Source organism: Netta rufina (genome assembly GCF_964035555.1).
Source record: "Netta rufina genome assembly, chromosome: 10".
NCBI lineage: Eukaryota > Metazoa > Chordata > Aves > Anseriformes > Anatidae > Netta > Netta rufina.
In genome coordinates, this window is record NC_140133.1 from 2,293,494 (window position 1) to 2,314,812 (window position 21,319).

Below are 21,319 nucleotides of genomic sequence, written 5' to 3' on the forward strand. Positions count from 1 at the left end.
CTCTGAAACTGTGATTTTAATATACTTTATTGAAAAAAGTATACAGTTTTAAATTATTTTTAATGGGACAAAGCAATGGTCACCTCTGTCTATCTACCAAGTCCTTTTTTGATGAATCATGACTACCATATGTCAAATTCACATCTGCATGACTAGCAAAGTAAAAAGATAAATCTTTTTTTCAACATATTGTTAAGAATTTATATCACCAACAGTTTAAAATCATGAAATGCTGATGCTCTGACTATATTTCATGTCCTCTGTGTTGCACCAGTTCCCAGTTCACAGTTTATCCATGTATTAGCATGCCAATTGAACACATCAGTCAATGTCACCTTGAGAAAATTATCAACAGCAGAGAAAGAAGAACAAAAGGAGGTTTAGCACGGAGGCCTGGGACACCACCACATTCTCTTGCATTTTCCTAAAGAGAGAGAAAAAAAAAAAATACAAGCCATTACACCAATATATGAGCATTTATCAAACTATAGAGGCAAAAGAAGATACTACCAACAAAATGAAAACCATGAAATAAATACACTTAGAAAGTAATACAGGTGCATATTTTCATTTGAACAAGTTTAGGTCATAGACTGAAACTAAGCGGGATCTACAAGAGTTACCTTCATGATATATTCTAGGTCTCATTCTACATTCCATTACAACACCAAAGGCTCTAAATAGTTACTCTAGAGTAAAATTGGTGTCTATGAACATATGCTGTACAAATGACTGTAATCATGTCCTGGTCTCTATCTTCTTGCTGCTAAACAAATGAGCATTGTGGAGAACACAGGCTAGTAAATATGTGCAGTGATCCCTCCCAAGCAATATTATGTGTAGATGTAATGACTATACCACGGCAGTTGATATAGCAAAGTTAGTCACTGAAAAAAACATTAGCAGCACGAAGTTCCCAACCATCTCTAATGAGGAATCTTGCGGTCAGTGCCTGAGGCAGAATGAACTCTCAAATATTTCTGGCTGCCAGTCTGTGCTTACATCCTACCACTTTCTATTATATGATATAAAACAGTCTACAAAAGCAGCAAGTCAAGACGATGTCTATAGGAGTACTAAAATTTTTTCTGCACTTACAATGTCATTCACTTCCCTTAGTGATGTGTTCTGAATGTTTTATCTTAGAAGAGATCTCTCCTATTTATTTTTCAAAGAAATAAAACATCTACCAGAGTCCAAAAGAAAGAAGTAAAAACTTACTTCAGGGTGAAATCCATGACAAGATTCTGGGCGTCTTCTTATCTTCTGAGATTTTAAACGTTCACATTTAAGAGATTCATTATGTACAATGTAGTTAAGGAGAGATCTGAGCACTGCATTTAAATGTCCTGAGTTCATCTGAGTGTTTTGAAATGCATATAGTGCAATTCTTTTAGCTCCTTCCTTTTCCCTCTCAAATATCCAAGGAGAAATGTGTGGTCAACATAAGAAAACTAAGGTAATTCTAAGTGCCTCTATTGTTCCAGTGATCCATTGCTTAGACAGTATAATTTGCACTTACATTGTTAACATGTCTTTCAATAATAAGTCTGCAATAAAAGCACACTACTTTTGATAAATTCCATCTTAAGAGACAAAACAAACCCAGAAATATATGGAACAGCACAGAATAAAAAATATGGCACTAAAAATACAAGTGATATATTTACTTTACTAAATTTTCATATTGATGGAAAGCAGAATTCTGAAACATTTTCAACACTCCAGTACAACTTTAAAATATTTTTTTTTAAAGTCTATACTGTAAGGAGTTTCATATGTTCTAATATCAGCAGCTCAGAAGGAACTTACATCCTTACTGCCTGACATGGAAGATGTTCAGCTATCTAAAAAAGCAGACTGTGACCTTACAATACTTAAAGATGTGTGTGTGTGTTTCTTAATTTGTATTGGTTACTCTAAATATCTAAAAATGTGAATTACAGCCCCAGCACTTTATAATGGCTAATGATGCATTCTTTGAGATTATAAAGTAACGTAAAGCAAGTTTTTATGTAAGAAGAAATTTTTCAATACTTGCATCTTGAATCTCTTCTTCACAACTCGGCAAATAAAAGGATATACCTTATTTCTATAGGTGCCATGGTAATTGGCGGGACAGAATCACAGAAGCATTCATTGTCTACTACTACCATAAAAAGATTGCTGCTTGGGATTTGTTGGATGACAAAAGACCTGCAAATAAAAAAGAAAGTAATTAATGGCAATATTCTGTATTTCTTAGCAACAAGTTTTGTTAAGTATTACAGTCACAAACATCACTGACTTTATAACTTTATATATAATCATACTAAATCTCTACACCTTGTAGAAGTAGAGGGCCTTGGGCAATTCTTTCCTCAGCTCATTGAATATGGCTGCATATTTTGAGATGTTCATGATGCTTAGCAGACAGGTATAGCAGAACGGATGGGCTTATACTCCTGATATGCAAATGCCTATCACCCTGAACTGGGATACAAGTGAATTACCAAGTAGTTTATCTTTTTTTTTTCTTCCTTTAATACTTAATCTTTGCTACATAATGAATACTTAGCTATCTATTTATGATCTGGAATTTTTAAGTACACGTTAAACCAATCTACATAAATAAGTAAAGTTCTTCTGCAGCCAGATGGCAATAATTCCTGGTCCCTTCTTTAGCCTCTAGAATCACACGTTGTGTGTAGCTACTTGAACAAGCTACTTGAAATCTGAGAAAGATCTTAGATTTCACCTCACCTCTTGAGAGTCATTTTATTACTTAGACAACAAATCAGAGATTAAACCTCAAAATCTTCATAAGTGAGGAGATTTATTTTAGAATGATGATGACTATATGGTGCAAATATGATGATAACTCAGCACCACATTAAAATTAAGACAAAGTATGCAATTCAAAAGGCGTTGAGAGAAATAAAAGTATTGCTTGTGAGAAGGAAAGCACCCAGGGGAGAACAGGGAAGGAACCTGTGGGCACAACTCAATGATCCACATAATTTCAATTAGCTGAACTCTTAGGCATGTACCAAAGAGAAAGGGTGGAGGAAGAGCCAAGCAGGTACTGTTTAAACCTTTCTTTTAAATTCAGGACATGATACAAAGAAAGGCTTTAAGACTTAGAGCCATTTCTTTATAAAAATATATATATATTAATGTTATGTTAGTATTTTCTATATCATATTTACAGAATATCTGCCATACTGAGTATTGCTGAAATCACACAGTTCCAGGAATTAGGTGTTTTTCAGTGTGGTACGCTAGTAAATGCACAAAACCTTAAGTGAGGGTTTGAGCACCAAGATGATGTGGAGAGAAACATATTTTTCCTCAGACATCTTTATTTAAAATACATATTGTCTTACTAAAATAACTCACTGCATTTTCCAAAAATCACAGAAGATGAAATTGTGGAAGGGGTGGGGAATATCTGAATCCAGCTTCAGAAAAAAATAATTGGAAAACCCACTATAAAAATGTTGCCAACTGAAAGATTAAACACTTTTCGGTATTTTTTAAACTTACTAAACCTCCATTAAAATTACACTTACAGTGATCTGCAATATGTTAGCTTTATGTTTATACATGAAATATACATTTATGGCATAATGTAAGAGGCTGAACTTTATAAATGTACCTACCAAACAGCTGGAGCATGTAGCAAGACTGACATCATTGTAATGGAGCATCTGTGGTTTTGTGGATTTGTGTGTGAGAGAAATGGGGCCAACAAAAGGAAAGGAGGGAAAATCTTTAACAGACAGTGACACCAAAATTGTACTGCATGAATTTCACAAAACAGTTATGAAAAAATCAAACCCTAAAGGGCAAGAGAAAAAAAAAAAAAAAAAAAGCAATTTCATTTCATTTGGATTATTTGGATTTTGAGCATTCAGAAACTTATACTTATTGAATCTTTAAAACTAAAGAAAAAACTACCTGAAAGACAAAAAATATTGTCACAATTAACCGTTCACTAAATGATTCATTCCTCTTTGAGGAGTGGGGAATAACCACTCTTCCGTTGTACCTAATGTATGTCTGGCTCAAAGTGCTTTTGTAATAACCCCTTTTTGTGTCCCCCAGGTGAATACTGAAGCCTGTGAGAAAGCACATACCATACAGACAGCCTTAAAGGTGGCATTTCACAAAAGGTGAACACTTCCCATTTTATTTCTTCTTTAAGCCACTTCTGTAGTGTGGCATAAGGTCTGCACAGTATAGGGTACTCCTTCCCCAAAGAAGAAAAGGGAAAATATAATAATAAAAAAATAAATAACCCAGAAGAAAGTTTTCACTATGGAATTGTGATGTTGAGTAGATGATTACATGGATTCTCTGACAAAATAGTTAAAAGCTAAGAAGGTTGGTAGGAATTAAGTTCTATAGAAAATTTTGCTAGACATGGTAACTTGGGTTACTCTGATATGCCTCCATTTATGGAAATTATCAATTAAAGAAGCTGCAATGAGCAATATATTAAGTAAAGAAAAAACTTTTGTACTTTTGGAATTATATGATAGACATCTACAATTTAAATTGGTTCCATTTACTAAACACAATATTGTTATAAATCTATAGTCTGTTTATCTATTACAAATTTTTGTAAGGTGCCTAGCCTTATGGTAACTGCCAAGGTATATGTGACTGTCAGATAAACAGCCATAAAAATATGAAACTTCTGGCTTTCTGCAGCAGTTATATTCCATAGGGCAAATCCATCTTAACCAATATCTTGCAAAGTGGAACAACTAGCTTCTTATTGACCATATTAGAAGTAAATTCAAAAGAGAGCATTGACTTCCACAAGTAGTAAATGAATGTTTTCTCTTTTACAATTATTGAATGTAATCTTGAACTGAAGTTGTGAATCCAAATGCATGTCCTCACCAGTCATTGACTTGTGTGTTCACAGGCAAAGGATTAAGATATCATCAAGTGAAGACAGAGGACTGAAGACAGAGATTGAATTGAGCAAATTATTAAGAAAAAAATAGTCCAGTTTAGCTTTTTCTATTAATAGAATGTGCAAAAGCAAAATATATTTCTTTCACCTGCTGCAATTTAAGATTATTTCATTGACATATGGTATTCTTACCCTCACTAGGTCATCAGCAAAGAAGTTTCTGCCAGTCATTAACCTCTGCAGTTGCTCTGTGACTATTCAGATAATTCACCTGGCACTGCTTCCATGCCCAAGCTGGAGAAAGCCCGCAGTCATCCCAACAGTGGGTCTTTTTTTTGAGTTCACCATTCAGTTTCCATAGTGACATGCACATGCATCTTTGAAGCTAATTTTGAGTGAATGTACGTGTCAGTAAGTCTCAGGAACTGAACATTCACAGGGAACAAAAGGTGCATAAACACGGTCGGAACAAAGTATTTTAAATACTGAAATATTCCACCAGAATGTTTCATTGTGTACACCACGATTTAGCTACGTGGGAAAAGAGTTTCTAGCAAAGCAGCTTGCATGACTGCAGTGGAAGAAAGAAGTTGCTGACAAACTAAAGAAAGTTGCTGACAAACTAATGAAAATGGCCTTGCCTTTTAAGTAAGCTCCTCTGTGAGTCTCTAAAGTTTATATTACAATAAGCATTTCTGAACACCTGCTGGCTGAGGCTGTCCTTTGTGTCACTGGCAATATGGGAGTGAACTATCAGTGAGAAAGTAAAGATTTCTATCAAACTTTATTGCTGATTTAAAAAACATGTTTAATGTCTATGTTTAATACTGATGGAGAATGTTTGTTTTAAAAGCTCTTTTTAAGTTAAGCAATGTAAATCTTTTGATTTGAACCTTTTTCCTTTACAACAGTATCATCATCATTTGATAGTCATAGCATAGAAAAAGCCTTGCATATGTCTCCATATATAAAATGTAATAAGCGGTTGTGGTTCCTGTTACGTTGAAGTCACACTGAGTCAGTAAGAACCTTAGTAATTATTTCTGCTCCATTTTTCATCCACTGAGGAACTGGCTTGGTTATTTAAAGCGCCAGTCCAGAGGTTCAAAACAGGCCTGAACACAAACTGCTTCTTCACTTTGCTTTCAAAGGGAAGGTGAGGAAGGAAGAAATGTAATACTTGAAAGGGGTAGAAAGAAATTCTAGTCATGCCAAACTGTTTTGTTAACCAAGAAAAACTAAGAGCAGAGAAGAAACCTTCCAGAAACTCTGTATGTTGAGTCAGAGCATTTGATAACACTTTTCTCATGTTGCACACCCCTTATCTGTTCCTTTCTAACCTATTTCTGTATCAGACCATATAAAACATCTGCGCAATATCATTCAAAATTATTTGGAAAAAAATCAGCTTCATGCTTTACCTGGAAATAGTAATGGTTTTGCATACAAGTATTTATTAAATCTGTTCCTTCAGAATTGTTTTTCCATTGTGGAATAAAACACAAAAAATTTGGAATTCAGGTCTCACCACATTCATAATTATATTTGCTAAAGTCATGCTTATGCAGGTATGATAATAAAGCATGCTTTTAAGAAGTGAGTTCTTATTGCATTCTCTAAGGCTTCAACACTATATGTGCCTGGTGGCTGAATGACTCTTCCCACAACGAACCAGTTACTTCTGATTTCTTAAGATAGCCTAGAATTTTGAAACTTTAATAGAAGGACTGTAATACACATCTTGAAGGGCAGTCAAAATGGCTACCCATACTCATGTTATTAGGTGCCTACTAATGCTGCAGACACAGACTATGCAAAGATAGTTCAGACCAGGAGCTTGTCTTTGGTGATTTGAGTAACCCTCTGCCTGTCTTCCTTTCTCTTAAATGGCAGAATAGTGACCCTGTAGGGAAAAGCATCCAAACTCAGTGAAATTTGATGCCTAGAGATAAATGCAGACCACAACACCTGTTCTAAAAAATCTATCAAACTACATTAAAACTTGATTATTAAAAAAAAAAAAAAAACTTGACTCTCTTCATCTTGTTTGTATATATTAAAGTTTTCATACAGTTACATAAAGTGTATTGTTTCTTCCACAGACTATGGTTCATAGAATCATCAAGGCTGGAAAAGACCTCTAAGATCATCTGGTCCAGCCATCCCCTTACTACCAATATCACCCACCAAACCATGTCCCTAAGCACCAGGCCCAACCTTTCCTTGAACACCCCAAGGACAGTGACTCCATCACCTCCCTGGGCAACCTGTTCCAATGCCTGACTACTCTTTCTGAAAATAAATGTCTCCTAATTTCCGACCTGAACCTGCCCTGGCACAACATGGGGCCATTCCCTCTAGTCCTCTGCAAGAAGAGGCTGACCTCCAGCTCCCCACACCTTCCTTTCGGGTAGTTGTAGAGAGCAATAAGGTCTCCCTTGAGCCTCCCCTTCTCCAGACTAAACAGCCCCAGTTCCCTCAGCTGCTCCTCACACGGCTTGTGTTCCAGGCCCTTCACCAGCTTCACAGCCCTTCTCTGGACACACTCCAGGGCCTCAATGTCCTTGTAGTGAGGGTCCTTCTTTCTCTTCCTTTCATCTTCCAGCCTCTGAACCTCTGGTCTGGCAAAGTATCAGTAAGACAACTGGGAGAGTGACCAATATGCCTAGCAGGGAGGGGGATGTTCAGATCTGGGCAAAAAGGGCAGGGATGATAGGACAAGCAGTCCTGAAGTAAGAACAGGGCCAACTTGAAGATCACACCCTTCTGTAAGCCACTTACTGCCATCATCGCTTAATACAGGACATTGCTTCATGACTATCTGAGTCACAAGGTACAAACTCTGTATATGCATCTTCTCTATGAAATTTCCCTAACATAACCACATCCATAACAGGCAAAGCTGAAATAATTCAACTTCAAATATGTAAAATGTGTCTTATTCAGCTAAGCTAACATAACATTTAAGTTGTTTACTTTCTAGTATTTGACTATAACATCTGCTATTAAAGGCAATCAATATCACTGTTAAATAGATTAGTCTCTGTATTTCCACACAGAAGAACTAATCCATTTCTTTGTCTACTGGCATTCATTTTTGGACAGAATGCAAACTAAACACAGACCTGAGGTTTCCCTATTAATAAGCAGCCATTTGCATAGCCCCAGACACACCTAATCTTAAGAACATATGTTGAGTGCAGCATATTTTTTATGGCACTGACAGTGAGCCAGACAGCTTATAGAGAGGACACAGTCGTATTATATTATTCAGACTGGGCATCCCAAATGCGATCACTTATTGGTCACCTGCACTGAACTATTTTCCTTTTCCTGGCTTACAACAACTAGCTGGTGGCCAGTGACACTGCTGCAAGACACATTTCAATGACTAAGAGTGACAGTAAATCTCTAAGTAGCATTCAGCAGTATCTGGCTTTCAGATCCATTTCCCCCTTCTTTCTTCAGACAGCAAAGGTTGCAAAGTGTTTGAGGGGACAAAATGAATATTAAACAACAGGGAACTCCGAAGATACAGGACAAGGTTATTCTTGAGGAACCAAAAATTTAGAGAAAATATCTTTCTCTTATCCTGCAGAATGGAAGGTATTTTTTTGCAGTTTGGAGACAATTTGAGTATGGCACCAGCATTAAGAGCTATTCAATTTATTTAAAGACAGTGCTGTGTGTTTCTACTTAAAACTTAATTCTTGCTTTATCACAGAAACACTGCACTGTTGTGCTTTGCTTTAAACCATTATCTTCAGGACTAAGAATTATTATGATCTATATGACATATTTTACAGCTTTTTTTTTTTTTAATTTTACAAAAATATGCTGCTATTATATCCATGCTCATGATGACAGATGCTAGCTATGCAGTCAAGTACATGGTTGCAATAAACACACAGTTTAGGCAGGATTTTAATTCTATAAACATTTAAATAGCTGTTTAGATTCATATTTGATTTCATGACCCTTATTCAAGGAAAAAAATCCATTATATGTATATTCTTTTTTTTTTTTTCCCTGTATTTTTTTTTCTGTAATCAGTCACATTTAGGAGGCAATAAAAAATGAGACCTTTTAGCTAGCAGTTGTTTTGCCCATGAAGAAGAATCCTACAAAACATGGAAGAATTTCACTATGGTTGTTTGAACTGGAAAAAAAAGTAGGACAAAATTGGCAACCTAAATGCAGGCACAAAGATTTGAAAAAATATTCTGAATTTCTATGGTATTCAACTCAGTCCCCACTGAAAGCTCTGATGCTTGAACATCTATGTAAATTTGGCCACTTCCCTCCAGGCCTTTCATTGTATTTTTTTGAGTACAAACGTGAATTATAGAAGTTTGAGTATTTTGGATTAAGATTAGTTTTTACTTTGGGATTACATTTTATATCTGTCAAATTTGATCTTTCCCATTTTTTAGAGAAAGAAAAAACATACCAGCACCAGGGTACAGTAAACGGAAAATGTTGTGCATTCTGCACTCAAATATCTGTTCCTAACATAACTGTTGGTTGCAAATGTTCAACCCTAATGGTCTGGAACAAACTTTAACCATTCAACTGAAGTGCAGATATCCATTGTGCTTTATCCAACTCCTATCATGTGCTTTCCAGGCTGCTGGCTACATTTCCAACCATTTCTCTCACTTATTGCATTAAATGAATGAATGACATGTTTATATCACAATCATAAATTGGGGTACTTGTGTGTTTTTTTGTTTTGTTTTGTTTTTGCTATTTTTGTTTGTTTGTTTGTTTGTTTGTTTTTCTTCCAAATAAATGATGGTAGAGAATGGAATATCTTTAACACAATTTGTAAAAATAATATATATACCAATAGTAACAGTTCTTAGTGAAGTTAAGCCATGGAAAAAAACAGCTAGTCATTCTCTCATATTAAAAGACACAGATAAGCTCTCAGCTTCAGGCCTGTAACGTGACCCTATTCAAGCAACACATTGCTACAACATATAGCCTCACTGATTAGCACAATTTGGTGTCAGTATAGATGTACCTACTTAGAACAAAGTTTAGATTCAAGGACTTAAAATAACAATATCATCCTCAGTTTCCCTGTGCCTGCGAAAGATCTGGAACCTTGGAAAGCTGTTGCATGGTTGGGAACTGCTTTGTTTGATACAGTAAACCCCAGAAATGCCCTTTGTCTCTCATTATCAATCAGGGAATGCTTTCTCATAAATCTATGGCTCAGATAATAATACCTTACGAAACACATCTTAGAAACTGTATAAACATTCAGAAGTTTTGGGTATATAGGATTTGGAATGAAAAAGTACTTTGTGTACTGAGGATTTGAGGATGTAAGATTATGGAGAATTTTGGATCACTAGAGCTAAAGTGGAATGCAAAACTTTTGCAAATAAATCAAGCTCAGCAATCCCACAAATGTTAAACATTAGTCAAGGTTGATGTTCCTGAACAAATTTGAGCTCACTTTTAAGACTGTGGCATAACTGGGTCTCCCTAGTCAGTGAGTACCCAATTCTATGATAAACTGCTTACAACAAACAGAGGGCATACAGTAACGGGCATAAAACAGTGTGTCAGATCCTAAAGCTCAAACGTTGCTTTTTTGGCATTGGTCACAGGTTAGCAGAAGACAGAGATGCAGTTATACTATGGTGTTAGCCAATGTGTGTTTTTAGCATTTGAGCCCTACAATACAAACCCCTAGTTGGGATTTGTATTGAGGGAAATCTCAGATTTTTTTTAAATGTTAGATGATGTCTAAGCTAAATTCTACATATAATTTAAATATTAAGAAGCTAGTTGATATCCTCTGACTTATGAATGCTCACAGATATCACGTGACATTTTAAAAGTCAGTTCTGAACTGCATGAGGGCTAACTACTACTTAGGTCTACTCTACAAAGATGATCTAACTCTAGCAAAGAAGCAATTTGTATTGTTCGTACAACAAGCCACCTGCCTAAAAGCCTAACAGTTATTGTGTCAGTATAGTCATATTATACAGCAAGCCCAATTACAGTATAAAGATTAGAAAGCCACAAATATGTAAGCAGTGCTTCTATGATTTATTTTAGTTTTAGGTTGACAAATCTCTATCAGGTTTTTAACATTTACAATCAGTATAACTATGATAACAAAGCTATGTGATACCAACTACAATGCATTTTTTGAACTAGTTCCTAAGTCTATTTTTCAAAGAATAAACACATCAATGTAAAGATTTCTGGAACTGTTTTTAGACAGAGACTCTTTGTTGAGCTACTAGGAGAACAGGAATTCTAGGAATATAAACTATAATGACATCAATGATAGTTAAATACTATTTGTCCACAGGTATTTAAATATTTGTTCATTGATCATTTCTACTTGTATATAAACAGGAGTAGGAAATTCTGATACTATTTAGATTAAGATTACATCCATAGGAAAACTACAATGTCAATCAATACAGACTATCCCTACATCAGCGCCTCGGGTGGCAATATCAGAGAATCACAGAAGGTTAGGGATTGGTAGGAACCTTGAGAGATCATCTAGTCCAATCCCCCAGGAACAAATAAGAACAGATCTATCCAAAAAAGGCAATACTAAAGATCTAGTGACTACCTTATTCATACTCTGGGGGTGCATTTCAAATTAGCTTGTCTAGCTCCCTGAACTGAACTTTTGATTTCATTTAATATAGAAAATCAAGCTGGCATGCTCCAGGACTGCCATGAAACAAAAACTGATGTATAAACAGCAGGGATGATCAGGAGTTGCATTAAAAAAATAATAATAAAAAAAAAAAAAAAAGTGTAATATAATAAAGAACTAAAATGCTCACTGTATGTGACCACAATGTGCTTTGCAAGGATGTTGTTAATTTGTGTAGATATAAACTTTACCAATGACTGAGAATACAACATCTGAAAAAATTAAGTACACTGCATGTCATCATCTCCACAGCAATTGAAAATTCTGTATTACTTAAGGAAAAATAAATGCCCCCTGCATGGCATTCAAATATGACAATTCATGTTGTTTTTCAAACTCAAAGGTTATTAAATATCTGTTAAACTCCCAAGTCCTTTATAAATAGAAGTGTTAAATGTATAGATGTCTAAGTCATATTTGTGTTGTTTGTCATCAGTCAGGCTGTATTATATTATTAAAACATTATAAACTGAAATGAGTTTCTTACTATTAGCAATTCTTCACAAGTATGCCTGGCTTTAAAAATTCACTTCAGTGTATTCCAATTTTAATAAGTTTTCCTGTTCCAAACATTTTTTGATATGTATATTACTACTCGGCTTAATATATTATGACATTCATACAACAACTTAAATCTCTTGTCATTACAAAACATCCTTTCACTGTGTCAGCTACTATCTATCATTTGGTTAATATTTATTATGGCTTGTTTAAAATGTAAAATTATGTTAAGTTTTAAGCAGTGGTAATATTTACATTTTACAGCACTACTGAGCTTAACTATGAACACTGAATGAGTGGAGATCACCACTTTCCCACGCTTAAATTTTCTATGTAAACTTCTCAAGCAGTTCAGCTGTGGGCTATTTGGAAGATGTAAGTGGAGAACTGGGGAGCTAAGAGATGGAGCACAACTCATCCTACTTGTGAGAAAACAAAACAAAACAAAACAACCCTACAGAGAAACTAATGAGTTATCATAGAATCATAGAACAGCTTGGGTTGGACGGGACCTTAAAGATCATCTAGGTCCAACCCCTCTGCAATGGGCAGGGACACCACCCAACAGCTCACGCTGCCAGGGGCCTCATCCAACCTGGCCTTGAACACCTTCAGGGATGGGGCATCCACAACTTCTCTAGGCAACCTGTGCCTCACCACTCTCTAAGTGAAGAATATCCACCTAACATTTAATTAAAATCTCCCCTCTTTTAGTTTAAAACCATTCCCTCTTGTCATATTGTTATCCGCCCAAGCAAACAGTTGCTCTTCATCTTTTAAAACAAACAAACAAACAAAAACAAAACAACAAACAAACAAAAACAAACAAACAAACAACAAACAACAAACAAACAAACAAAACAAACAAACAAACAAAAAAAAACATTGAAATGCTGCAATGAGATCCCCCCCAGAGCCAACTTTTCTTCAGGCTGAATGTTCCCAGCTCTCTCATTCTTTCTTCATAGGAGATGAAAACATCAATGGACTGAATTGCTAGGAAGCTGACCAATGCGTCTCCAAGATTTCATAGTACTTACAGATGGACCACATTGCCATTGCTATGAAGTTTCCTAATGAAAAAGTTGTACATAACTGCAAGAAAAGACCACTGTACATTTCCTTATCTTTCTCTACTTTCTGTGGAATCCCCATTTCATTCAGTATATATTCCTTACCATCAAAATGATGTTTCAAAAAAGATTACTCTGGTTATTTTTTTATTTATTTTTTTTTTTTACATTAAATGTACTTTTTATCCTTTGATCCATAGCAATTTTTTTTATTCTCTAGATTTTTCATGGCCACTACAATGCCAAACAAATGGAGAGACAGAGTCTGAATTATCAAATAGACATGTGCATGGCTTTGTCAACTAGACAAGCAAACTCCCAGGTTTTGATTCCTTTTGAAAAACTTTGATATAAACAGAAATTGAGAATAATAATGAAAGTCTGTCTCCAATGCTAGGTGCTATTGAGAACATATGCAGTTATAACACTGAATTCAACTAACACATTAAAAAGGGTCCAAAACAAATAAGGAATATTAAAAATCTTTGTCTTAAAAATGATAATAATAAAAAAGTTTTGACAACAACTGTCCAAAGAATTGTTAAACTAATGACTGTCAGGCACAGACCTTCCTGGTAACATGGATATCATGTTCTATTATTTCATGCACTTATTTTCTTAAATGAAAATAGTAAGTTACAGTGTTTCCTGAACTGGTCATTCAAAATATACATTATCAAGGGTAAAGATAAAATTACCCATATGGTGACTTTAAATTGCACCTGCATGACAAACAGTATAATCACTGTTGCTTTTAGAGTAAAGAGTAAATTAGCATACACATTGGAGATGTGTTGGTAAAGTGATATAGGATTTTACACTAAGTATAAAAACCTTTAGTAAATGATTTCACTAGACCAGATTGCATAATTTGATACTTTATTAATTTTTTTTTAAGGAACAGCAGAAACCAATCTGGGGGTCTCCTGGAGTTTGGGGGCTTTGGCTGCTACAAGGTTCTTTCAATACTAGTGTTGCCCCAAACACTTTGTTACATTGATAAATATTCTGAAAGTTTGGAAGACCCTGATTTCAAAACACAGGTGCAAGATGACTCCATAGACAAAATTTTGACTCTTGAGAATTCAAGTACTGAAGTATGTGGAATGCTCCTTGACTTCAAAGAACATATAAGTAAAGCTCTCAGAGATTAAAATCTGTCCACCATCGTCAAGATCACCAGTGTGACTATAGCATACCTTTGGCTCAACATGGGCATAGGTCAAAACCAGTTATTTGTATGGTATCACATGTGCACTTGACATGGTTGCTGAAAAAACAGCCGTATAAAACACACAGTCTAAAAATAAAGTATGGTGAAATATAGGGAACATTTGCTTCAGGGTCATATAAGATGGACACGGTAAAATGAATACAACATAAAATGTCTTCTAGAAGATGGATAATAATTTACTGCCCAAATTACTCCAGGAAATCTACAGGGATATTCTGATGCATATATAGAGAGCTCTGAATGAGAAAAAATTGGCCCTTGATGCTTTGCTTGTTTTATGTGGCAAGCTGATTTGTTTAGAAGTAAACTAACTACATCTGAAAAGGCAAATGATTATTTATTTCATGGGAAATTGAACTGCATATTTATTTACACATTTTAAACACGATCAAATACAGCAGTTTGGCAAGCTTCTACTGAGCAACAAATGCAGAAACATTTTAGCAAATGATGGCACAGTTTAAGATTAAATGGTTTTTAAAAACCATTACCATTTTAATATCTACAGATTGCACTATTCCTGACACTAATATACTCATGCCCTGAACTATCTGAATCTAATTTGCATCGTTATTTATCTGTTACTGCCAAATATGTGCAATCAGTGGACAAGTCTTAAATTTGCCATTAGAAATCTACACAAAGGGTTCAGCATCATCATGAACTATAATTCCACCATCATTTTTCTCTTCTTATTGACAATGAACAGAACACAATACTCAGCCTCTAAAGAAAGCAAGAGAAATCATCTGTTTTATTGATGATCTTCGCTGTCAGATAATTGTCTGCTTACTAACAATGCAATGGGCCAAATATATAGTACATGGGACAGTGTTTAATCAATTGAGCAGTTCCTTTTAATTTAACAATTAATTTTCATGAAGTATTACAACATAGTAAAGGAAATAATGTTCATCTTGCATAATTAAGACAAGTGCAAAAGTCTTTACCTGAGTTAGGATGATTGTAGCTACATACTTCCCTGATTCCCTAGTGAGCATATATCTTTCTGGTATTCTGTGCACAAAGAATCAACTAGGAACATAAATATTTCTTCAAGTTTATGGTATTCACCGTGTGCAACCACAATTACTGCAACTGAAATAGAAGGGGGCTTTGGTTTTGGGGTCAATGGTTGTATGGCCAGATTCTTGAACTACACTGAAGTCCAGTATATTATCACACATGAAGAGAGGTTAAAAGGGAAGATTTTTAAACATCTGTCTTTGCAACTGCTGCCTGATTTCTATATCCATAGTTTCTAGAGTTGCACATGCAAATTTGGCAACCATGCACTCAATTCAACTTTGAAATTCTAATACATACTTAATATTTAAATCCATCGAATATTTTGATGAGTAGGTTGCTGTGTTTACAGATGATCTATACCCACACTCATAGCTGCCTGAGTTAATGATAAGATTAATGGTATTTATAAAAACGAGTGAAACTAAACAAAAATATCAGAATTTTTATGCGAAAATTAGATTTGTAATGAGAGAAAACTTTTTTTTTTTCCCCTTCCCGTTCTAAAAATGGATGAATAGATATACTAAACATATCAGGCATCTTCTCCTGGTCAGATATCATAACAGCCATCATCCATTCTAATTTATAACAACACAACATAATTTTTAGTGCGTTTTAAATACCATCAGTGAAACTCTGCAACACTGAGAGTAGCAAAAGGCAAAAACTGGTCATTTAACTGGTGAGAGCTGCTGAAGAACGTTGGTTGACATACTTGCACTAAAAATTAGCTAACATATTGGGGCAATACTTTTCAACACTGGAAAAGCATTGAGATGCTTATTTAGCCAAAGAGTTCAAATCTAATGCCTCATCAAAAACACATCTCTGAACAGCTGAACATCTTTAAAACCTACACTAAGTGTCTTTGGCATTAGTATCTTTCTGACTCGATAGAAAGAGTGCCAGCCAACATTGATAATAATAATAAATAATAAAAAAAAAAGAATTAAATAATTTAAGAATTTATCTCTGGAAATTAACTGTTTCCAGTACTGCCATGGAACATTTAACAGTCTATCATCCAAGTTTTCTGATGTACTCCCCTTCCTCCCCCCTTTCTTTTTTCTTTTTCTTCTTTTCTTACGAAAGGGAATAGCTTACTGGAAAACATGAAAGCATTTCAGATTTTTAAAGAATCCTAGTTTTTCTATTTTGTTGACAGATAATGTGGGTTGACTTGTTTTTTATTGCTGTTTAAATAACAGATTAATTTAATAATCATTGGGATATTGAATAACAAAAAATTACAGGGTTGGACAGCCAAACCCTGACCCTAATGACATTCTTGCATTAATTCTTATTTTCTTTTAGGCTCCTGCTTTCTTAATATAACCTATATTTTTGAAAATCAGCTTTAAACATTGCAAAATATCTCAAAGTAGTATTTATTTTCTGCTAGTAAGAGATAAGTTTACATATACAGAGCATATTTTATATGTCTGTATATATTTAGTGCCTGACTTAAGTCCACTTCAGTTTATAGATTCTCTTCCATTGCCTGAATAAGTTTTCACCTTGGCTTGCAAAGGTGAGACAGCTATTTATGAAGTAATTAACATGTAGACCTTTTTACTGAGTGTGCTTTATTTGTGAGGATATTTTAAATCTAAGCACCCATCATGAAATGTTAGGATTGGAAACATTTATATGAACAAGGTTTAGTTTTCATAACTACAGTTGGTAACTGTTCCCCTTCGATTAAGCACTGTGAAGTGCTGAGTATTCCTACAAGACCAGTAACAGCACATCCAGTACTGAATCAGACTGAGCCTTTGATTCTCACCACATGACCTTCTTGACTATGACTGTGACATTGTTAGCAATAACATAGTATTTGTCCTCCAAAATGTCTTATCTAAGTAAAATTATGTTGTTTCAATTAGCAGCAGTCATCATTTTCACTTTTTCTATGGAACTGCTTTTATACTCCTTACTCAGACAAGGGCTCTACTGTGCCTGACACTGCAGGAAAGAAAGACAGTGACTTGAACAAGTAACTTGTGACACAAATGTCATTGCAGCAGAGTATTTGCACAATTTTGGTTGCAAACCTGTTCACAGAATACCGACTTTTTCTAGACTGTCCTTGAAATGAAATGGTAAGCCTGAATATTAGAGTGCATGCATATTCAGCTAAATATTAATGTAACATACCTCTTCTTCTATTTGCAATCAAGATTTGCAAGTATACATCATAAACATATTAATCTATAACACAATCCAAAGAGGGCACATAAAATAATTCCACTGTCTCAATGGGATCTGAATTGAGCCCCCAGTATGCAATAGACGATGTGCAGAACACAGTGTCAGTTTAAGACTCTGCATATAAAGCTGAGCCCTAATTTTGAGTCATTGAGCTCATCATTCTTAAATTATAAGTATTAAGCAATATACTTGCTTGTAAAAATACTTATCGATACTGAGACCACAAAACAGAAAACTGGGTCAGAAGATGTAGGTCTACAAAGGACTTTTGTGTCAAATTCCTTAGCTGTTCTGAGGGAAAGTGTCCTGGGTTATAACAAAAATATTTGGAATCTAATGCAGTCTGCAATCTTAGATCCAATTTGTAGATTGTTAATGACAGTGGGTAAACGGTATAATGAAGAACTTTCTCATGAGAATCTAACAGTTCTTCTGTAACTTGCAGGGTGGGTTATTTTGTTTGGTTTTTTTTTTTTGTTGTTGTTGTTGTTGTTGTTGTTGTTGTTGTTGTTGTTGTTGTTGTTGTTCTACTGTGGAGCACAAAATGTTTTTCCATGAAAAAGATCTTAATGCATCTTAGTGCATTATTTTTGAAATACTATAATTTTCACTAAACTCAGTTTCCAACTCAGCGCTGTCCAAGCATTTCAGAATTGTGTTATTTTTGAAAGTTATTTCCTTTGACCTGAAGTTACCTAAGAAGACAGACTGAAATCTGCATTCCTTTGAGAAAACCTGGTCTTTTTAAATTAATCTTCTTTTCATGGAGACATGACTGTTTGCAATATTTAATCACGAGATATACGATCATTTGTTACATAACTTCTCAGTAATCCCCCACTAAATGATCACAAAGCTTCTTGAACTCTGCAAAGCTGGCACAAGCATCCATAGCAGTGTAATATGCATTGTATTTGATATGTCAAGTGGAAAAGTCATAGCTTGATTTTGTTGAGTTTGTCCTTTTTCAGTTAGTGGGATCTATTGTTACACTTAGATGGGTTCCCTTGGATCAATTTATAAAGCACTTGTGCTTCTATCTCACAAGACCAGATAAGAATTTTTATTCACATGAGACATTAATAATTTCCTTTTAATGAGAAGTTGTTCAGCAGCAAATTAAAAGCGACTATTAGCACTTAAAATATGTCTCCAATCCACTTACTCTTATTTCCTGTTCTAAAACAAGATATTGAAGAGAAAATTTAGGAGCAAATCCAGAAGCATATCTATTAGCTTCAAAGAGAAGAAAATTTTACCTTTGCTAATTGCATGTTGATTTAGTCTGGAAGGGGACAGTTGTAACAATTTTTGTTTAATTTATTTTTTTTTCTGGACATTTATATTAATAGACAAATTATTACTGTAAATATCTCTTCTTTTAACCCTATGAGGAGTGACTTTACAGAAGCACTGGCAGAACTGACAAGGTTACAGCACTGACATGTGAGATTTGTTGCTACTAACTCAGCTTCCCTGCAATGAAAGTTTGCAGAATAGGTTTAATCCTCTCCCACTCTTTCAGCCTAACAGTTCTAAGCAGGAAACATGTCTGGCATGTGAGCAAAACAACCAGATCTCACCGTACCACAGGGGAACTTATAACCTATCCAGCAGGTTTTCACTCCTGCGTAGGAGAGCCAACAGTACAACATTCTCTGTATCTAAACCTTTGCAGAACTTACCCTTAGAATGCTGCTTGTTTCCAGAAGAAGACTTCACTATTCTTTGAGCAAAAGTCTCTACTGGTTTTACATTTTTAAAAGAGAACAACAGGCACTGCTTTAATCTAAGAGTATCAAATTTCTAAATGATCCCTAGAATAAGAGAAATGACACCCTGACAGAGGTCATTATTTAAGATAAAACATAACATACTGATACGTTCTTTAACATAATCTTGGATAATTCAGTTTTACTGCTTTGTCACAAACACTTGTATAAAAAAAATTGAAAGGGCTTACTTGAAACAGTCATCGCAAGCAATACTCCCCGTGGTCTCCTTTATAGTGCGTTCAGAAACAAAAGCTGGATATTCAGTATCACAGGGCTCTAGGGTTTGTTTCAATCTCTGTGCTATGGGCATAGCAAAAAAAAATATCTTGTTGTTAACATGGGAAGAACAGCACACAAAATTCTGAACAAGATGAGATGCTGTATTGCAGAGCTCACAGAGAACGGAAATGTTACTCAGCTTCTGCCACCCTGTGAGATTTCCTAGGCAGTGCATAACACTATTTTTTCAATTAAAAGAAGAAAAAAAAAAAAAGTTTATCCATGGAATGTAATTTAGTAACACATAACTGTTAAAGTAGTTATTCATGGTTTAGCCTTTGCCAGCTTTTTTTTTTTTTTTTTTTTCATATTTATGCACAAGTTTTTTATTCTTTCTCTGTGGATTTGGGATGGACTTACTGTTGCTTTTATTTCAGTGATGCTGTGCATCACTAACTCATTAACTATGGGTGTTTACATGTATTTGATAACTAAATTGTGGTAGATTTTACTGATTTCAGCAGTTAAAATAACTGTGGGTAGGGGACAGAAGCATTACCTTACCCAGAACTAATGCTTGTAATCTGCTTCCCAAAATACTAATAATAAAGGCTCCATAATGCCTTTCATTCAAAGCTGTTTTGCTGAAACAGTGCAAGGGAGAAGGAAGTGACACTATTTATGCCTTAAAGCTTGGAAAATCAAGGTACAAAGAAACAGTGTGACTGGCTCAAGGTCAAACTACAGGACCGTAGCAGAGCTGGGAACTGAAGGCAGCTATTCTGACTCTCATGCTGATGTATGTGTTGGGCAATGTCTCTCTCTAATTCCCTTTCTTTTTCCTCTCCAACCTTTCAGTCTTCCTTAACACATTTGCACATCAGCACAAATGTTAAGGCTATCTTAAACTAATTGCTAAGTGAGAAAACAAGACCAAGTATGACAAAAATAGATTACACTAAACAGGCTCTGGGACTCCACAGATCTTTCATTCAAGACAATCTGTTTGAAAGCCAGTGGTGTATCTGTTACACAGTGGCAGGGGAATGACCCAAACCACATCTGCAATCAAGCACTAGGATGCACATTTCTGAACTGTTCTTATTTTTGTATATAATTACAATAAATATTCCCCCAAATAATACCTCAAGAAAAGTACTAAAGCTGGTCAGAAAAGTTTTATTTCTGATGTTTCCATTACGGAACTAACTTTAACAAGTTAGCATTTTTGTAAAAATTATCTGACTAGTTCTACTGTACCTTCTCCCTTTTTTTTTTTCTCTTTCTGTATTGTTAAGAATGACCAAAATTTACCTCATCTGTAATTTTGGATCTACTCTCACTTGTATCAACATAAGATTCATATAACAAAGAGGCTGTCAGAAATGGCAGACCAGCCTGACATGGGGCTCAGATTTTCAGACCCTCTTTAGAGTCCAGAAGATGGTGGGGTTGTCCAAGGTGTGGGACATCAGCTTCTTCCTCACATTTACAAATGTGATTGACATAACAAGACCTTTTGCAGGAGTGTTTTTCCTACTTTGGTTTGGTAAATTGGCAGCTGTATGGGGGTGCTCTTAAATTTTCATAATATGTAGTGCTCTAAACAGACATTTATTTTTATGAGACAAAGAGGGATACTGCCCTTAAAGAATGTTTTCCCTAGCATAC

General features: G+C 35.1%; 1 protein-coding gene across 1 annotated transcript in view; it reads right to left on the reverse strand.

The window, feature by feature from the left end:
* Nucleotides 1–331: 331 nt before the first annotated feature.
* The window catches only part of CACNA2D3 (calcium voltage-gated channel auxiliary subunit alpha2delta 3), a gene marked incomplete at both ends in the record, with an annotated part of 463,508 nt that continues 442,520 nt past the window's right edge, over nt 332–21,319 (reverse strand). Inside the window, 4 exons of the mRNA XM_084292978.1 lie at nt 332–424; nt 1,222–1,327; nt 2,086–2,196; nt 19,618–19,729. Coding sequence (XP_084149104.1) covers nt 332–424; nt 1,222–1,327; nt 2,086–2,196; nt 19,618–19,729 — 422 coding nt within the window. The remainder of the gene's footprint in view (nt 425–1,221; nt 1,328–2,085; nt 2,197–19,617; nt 19,730–21,319) is intronic.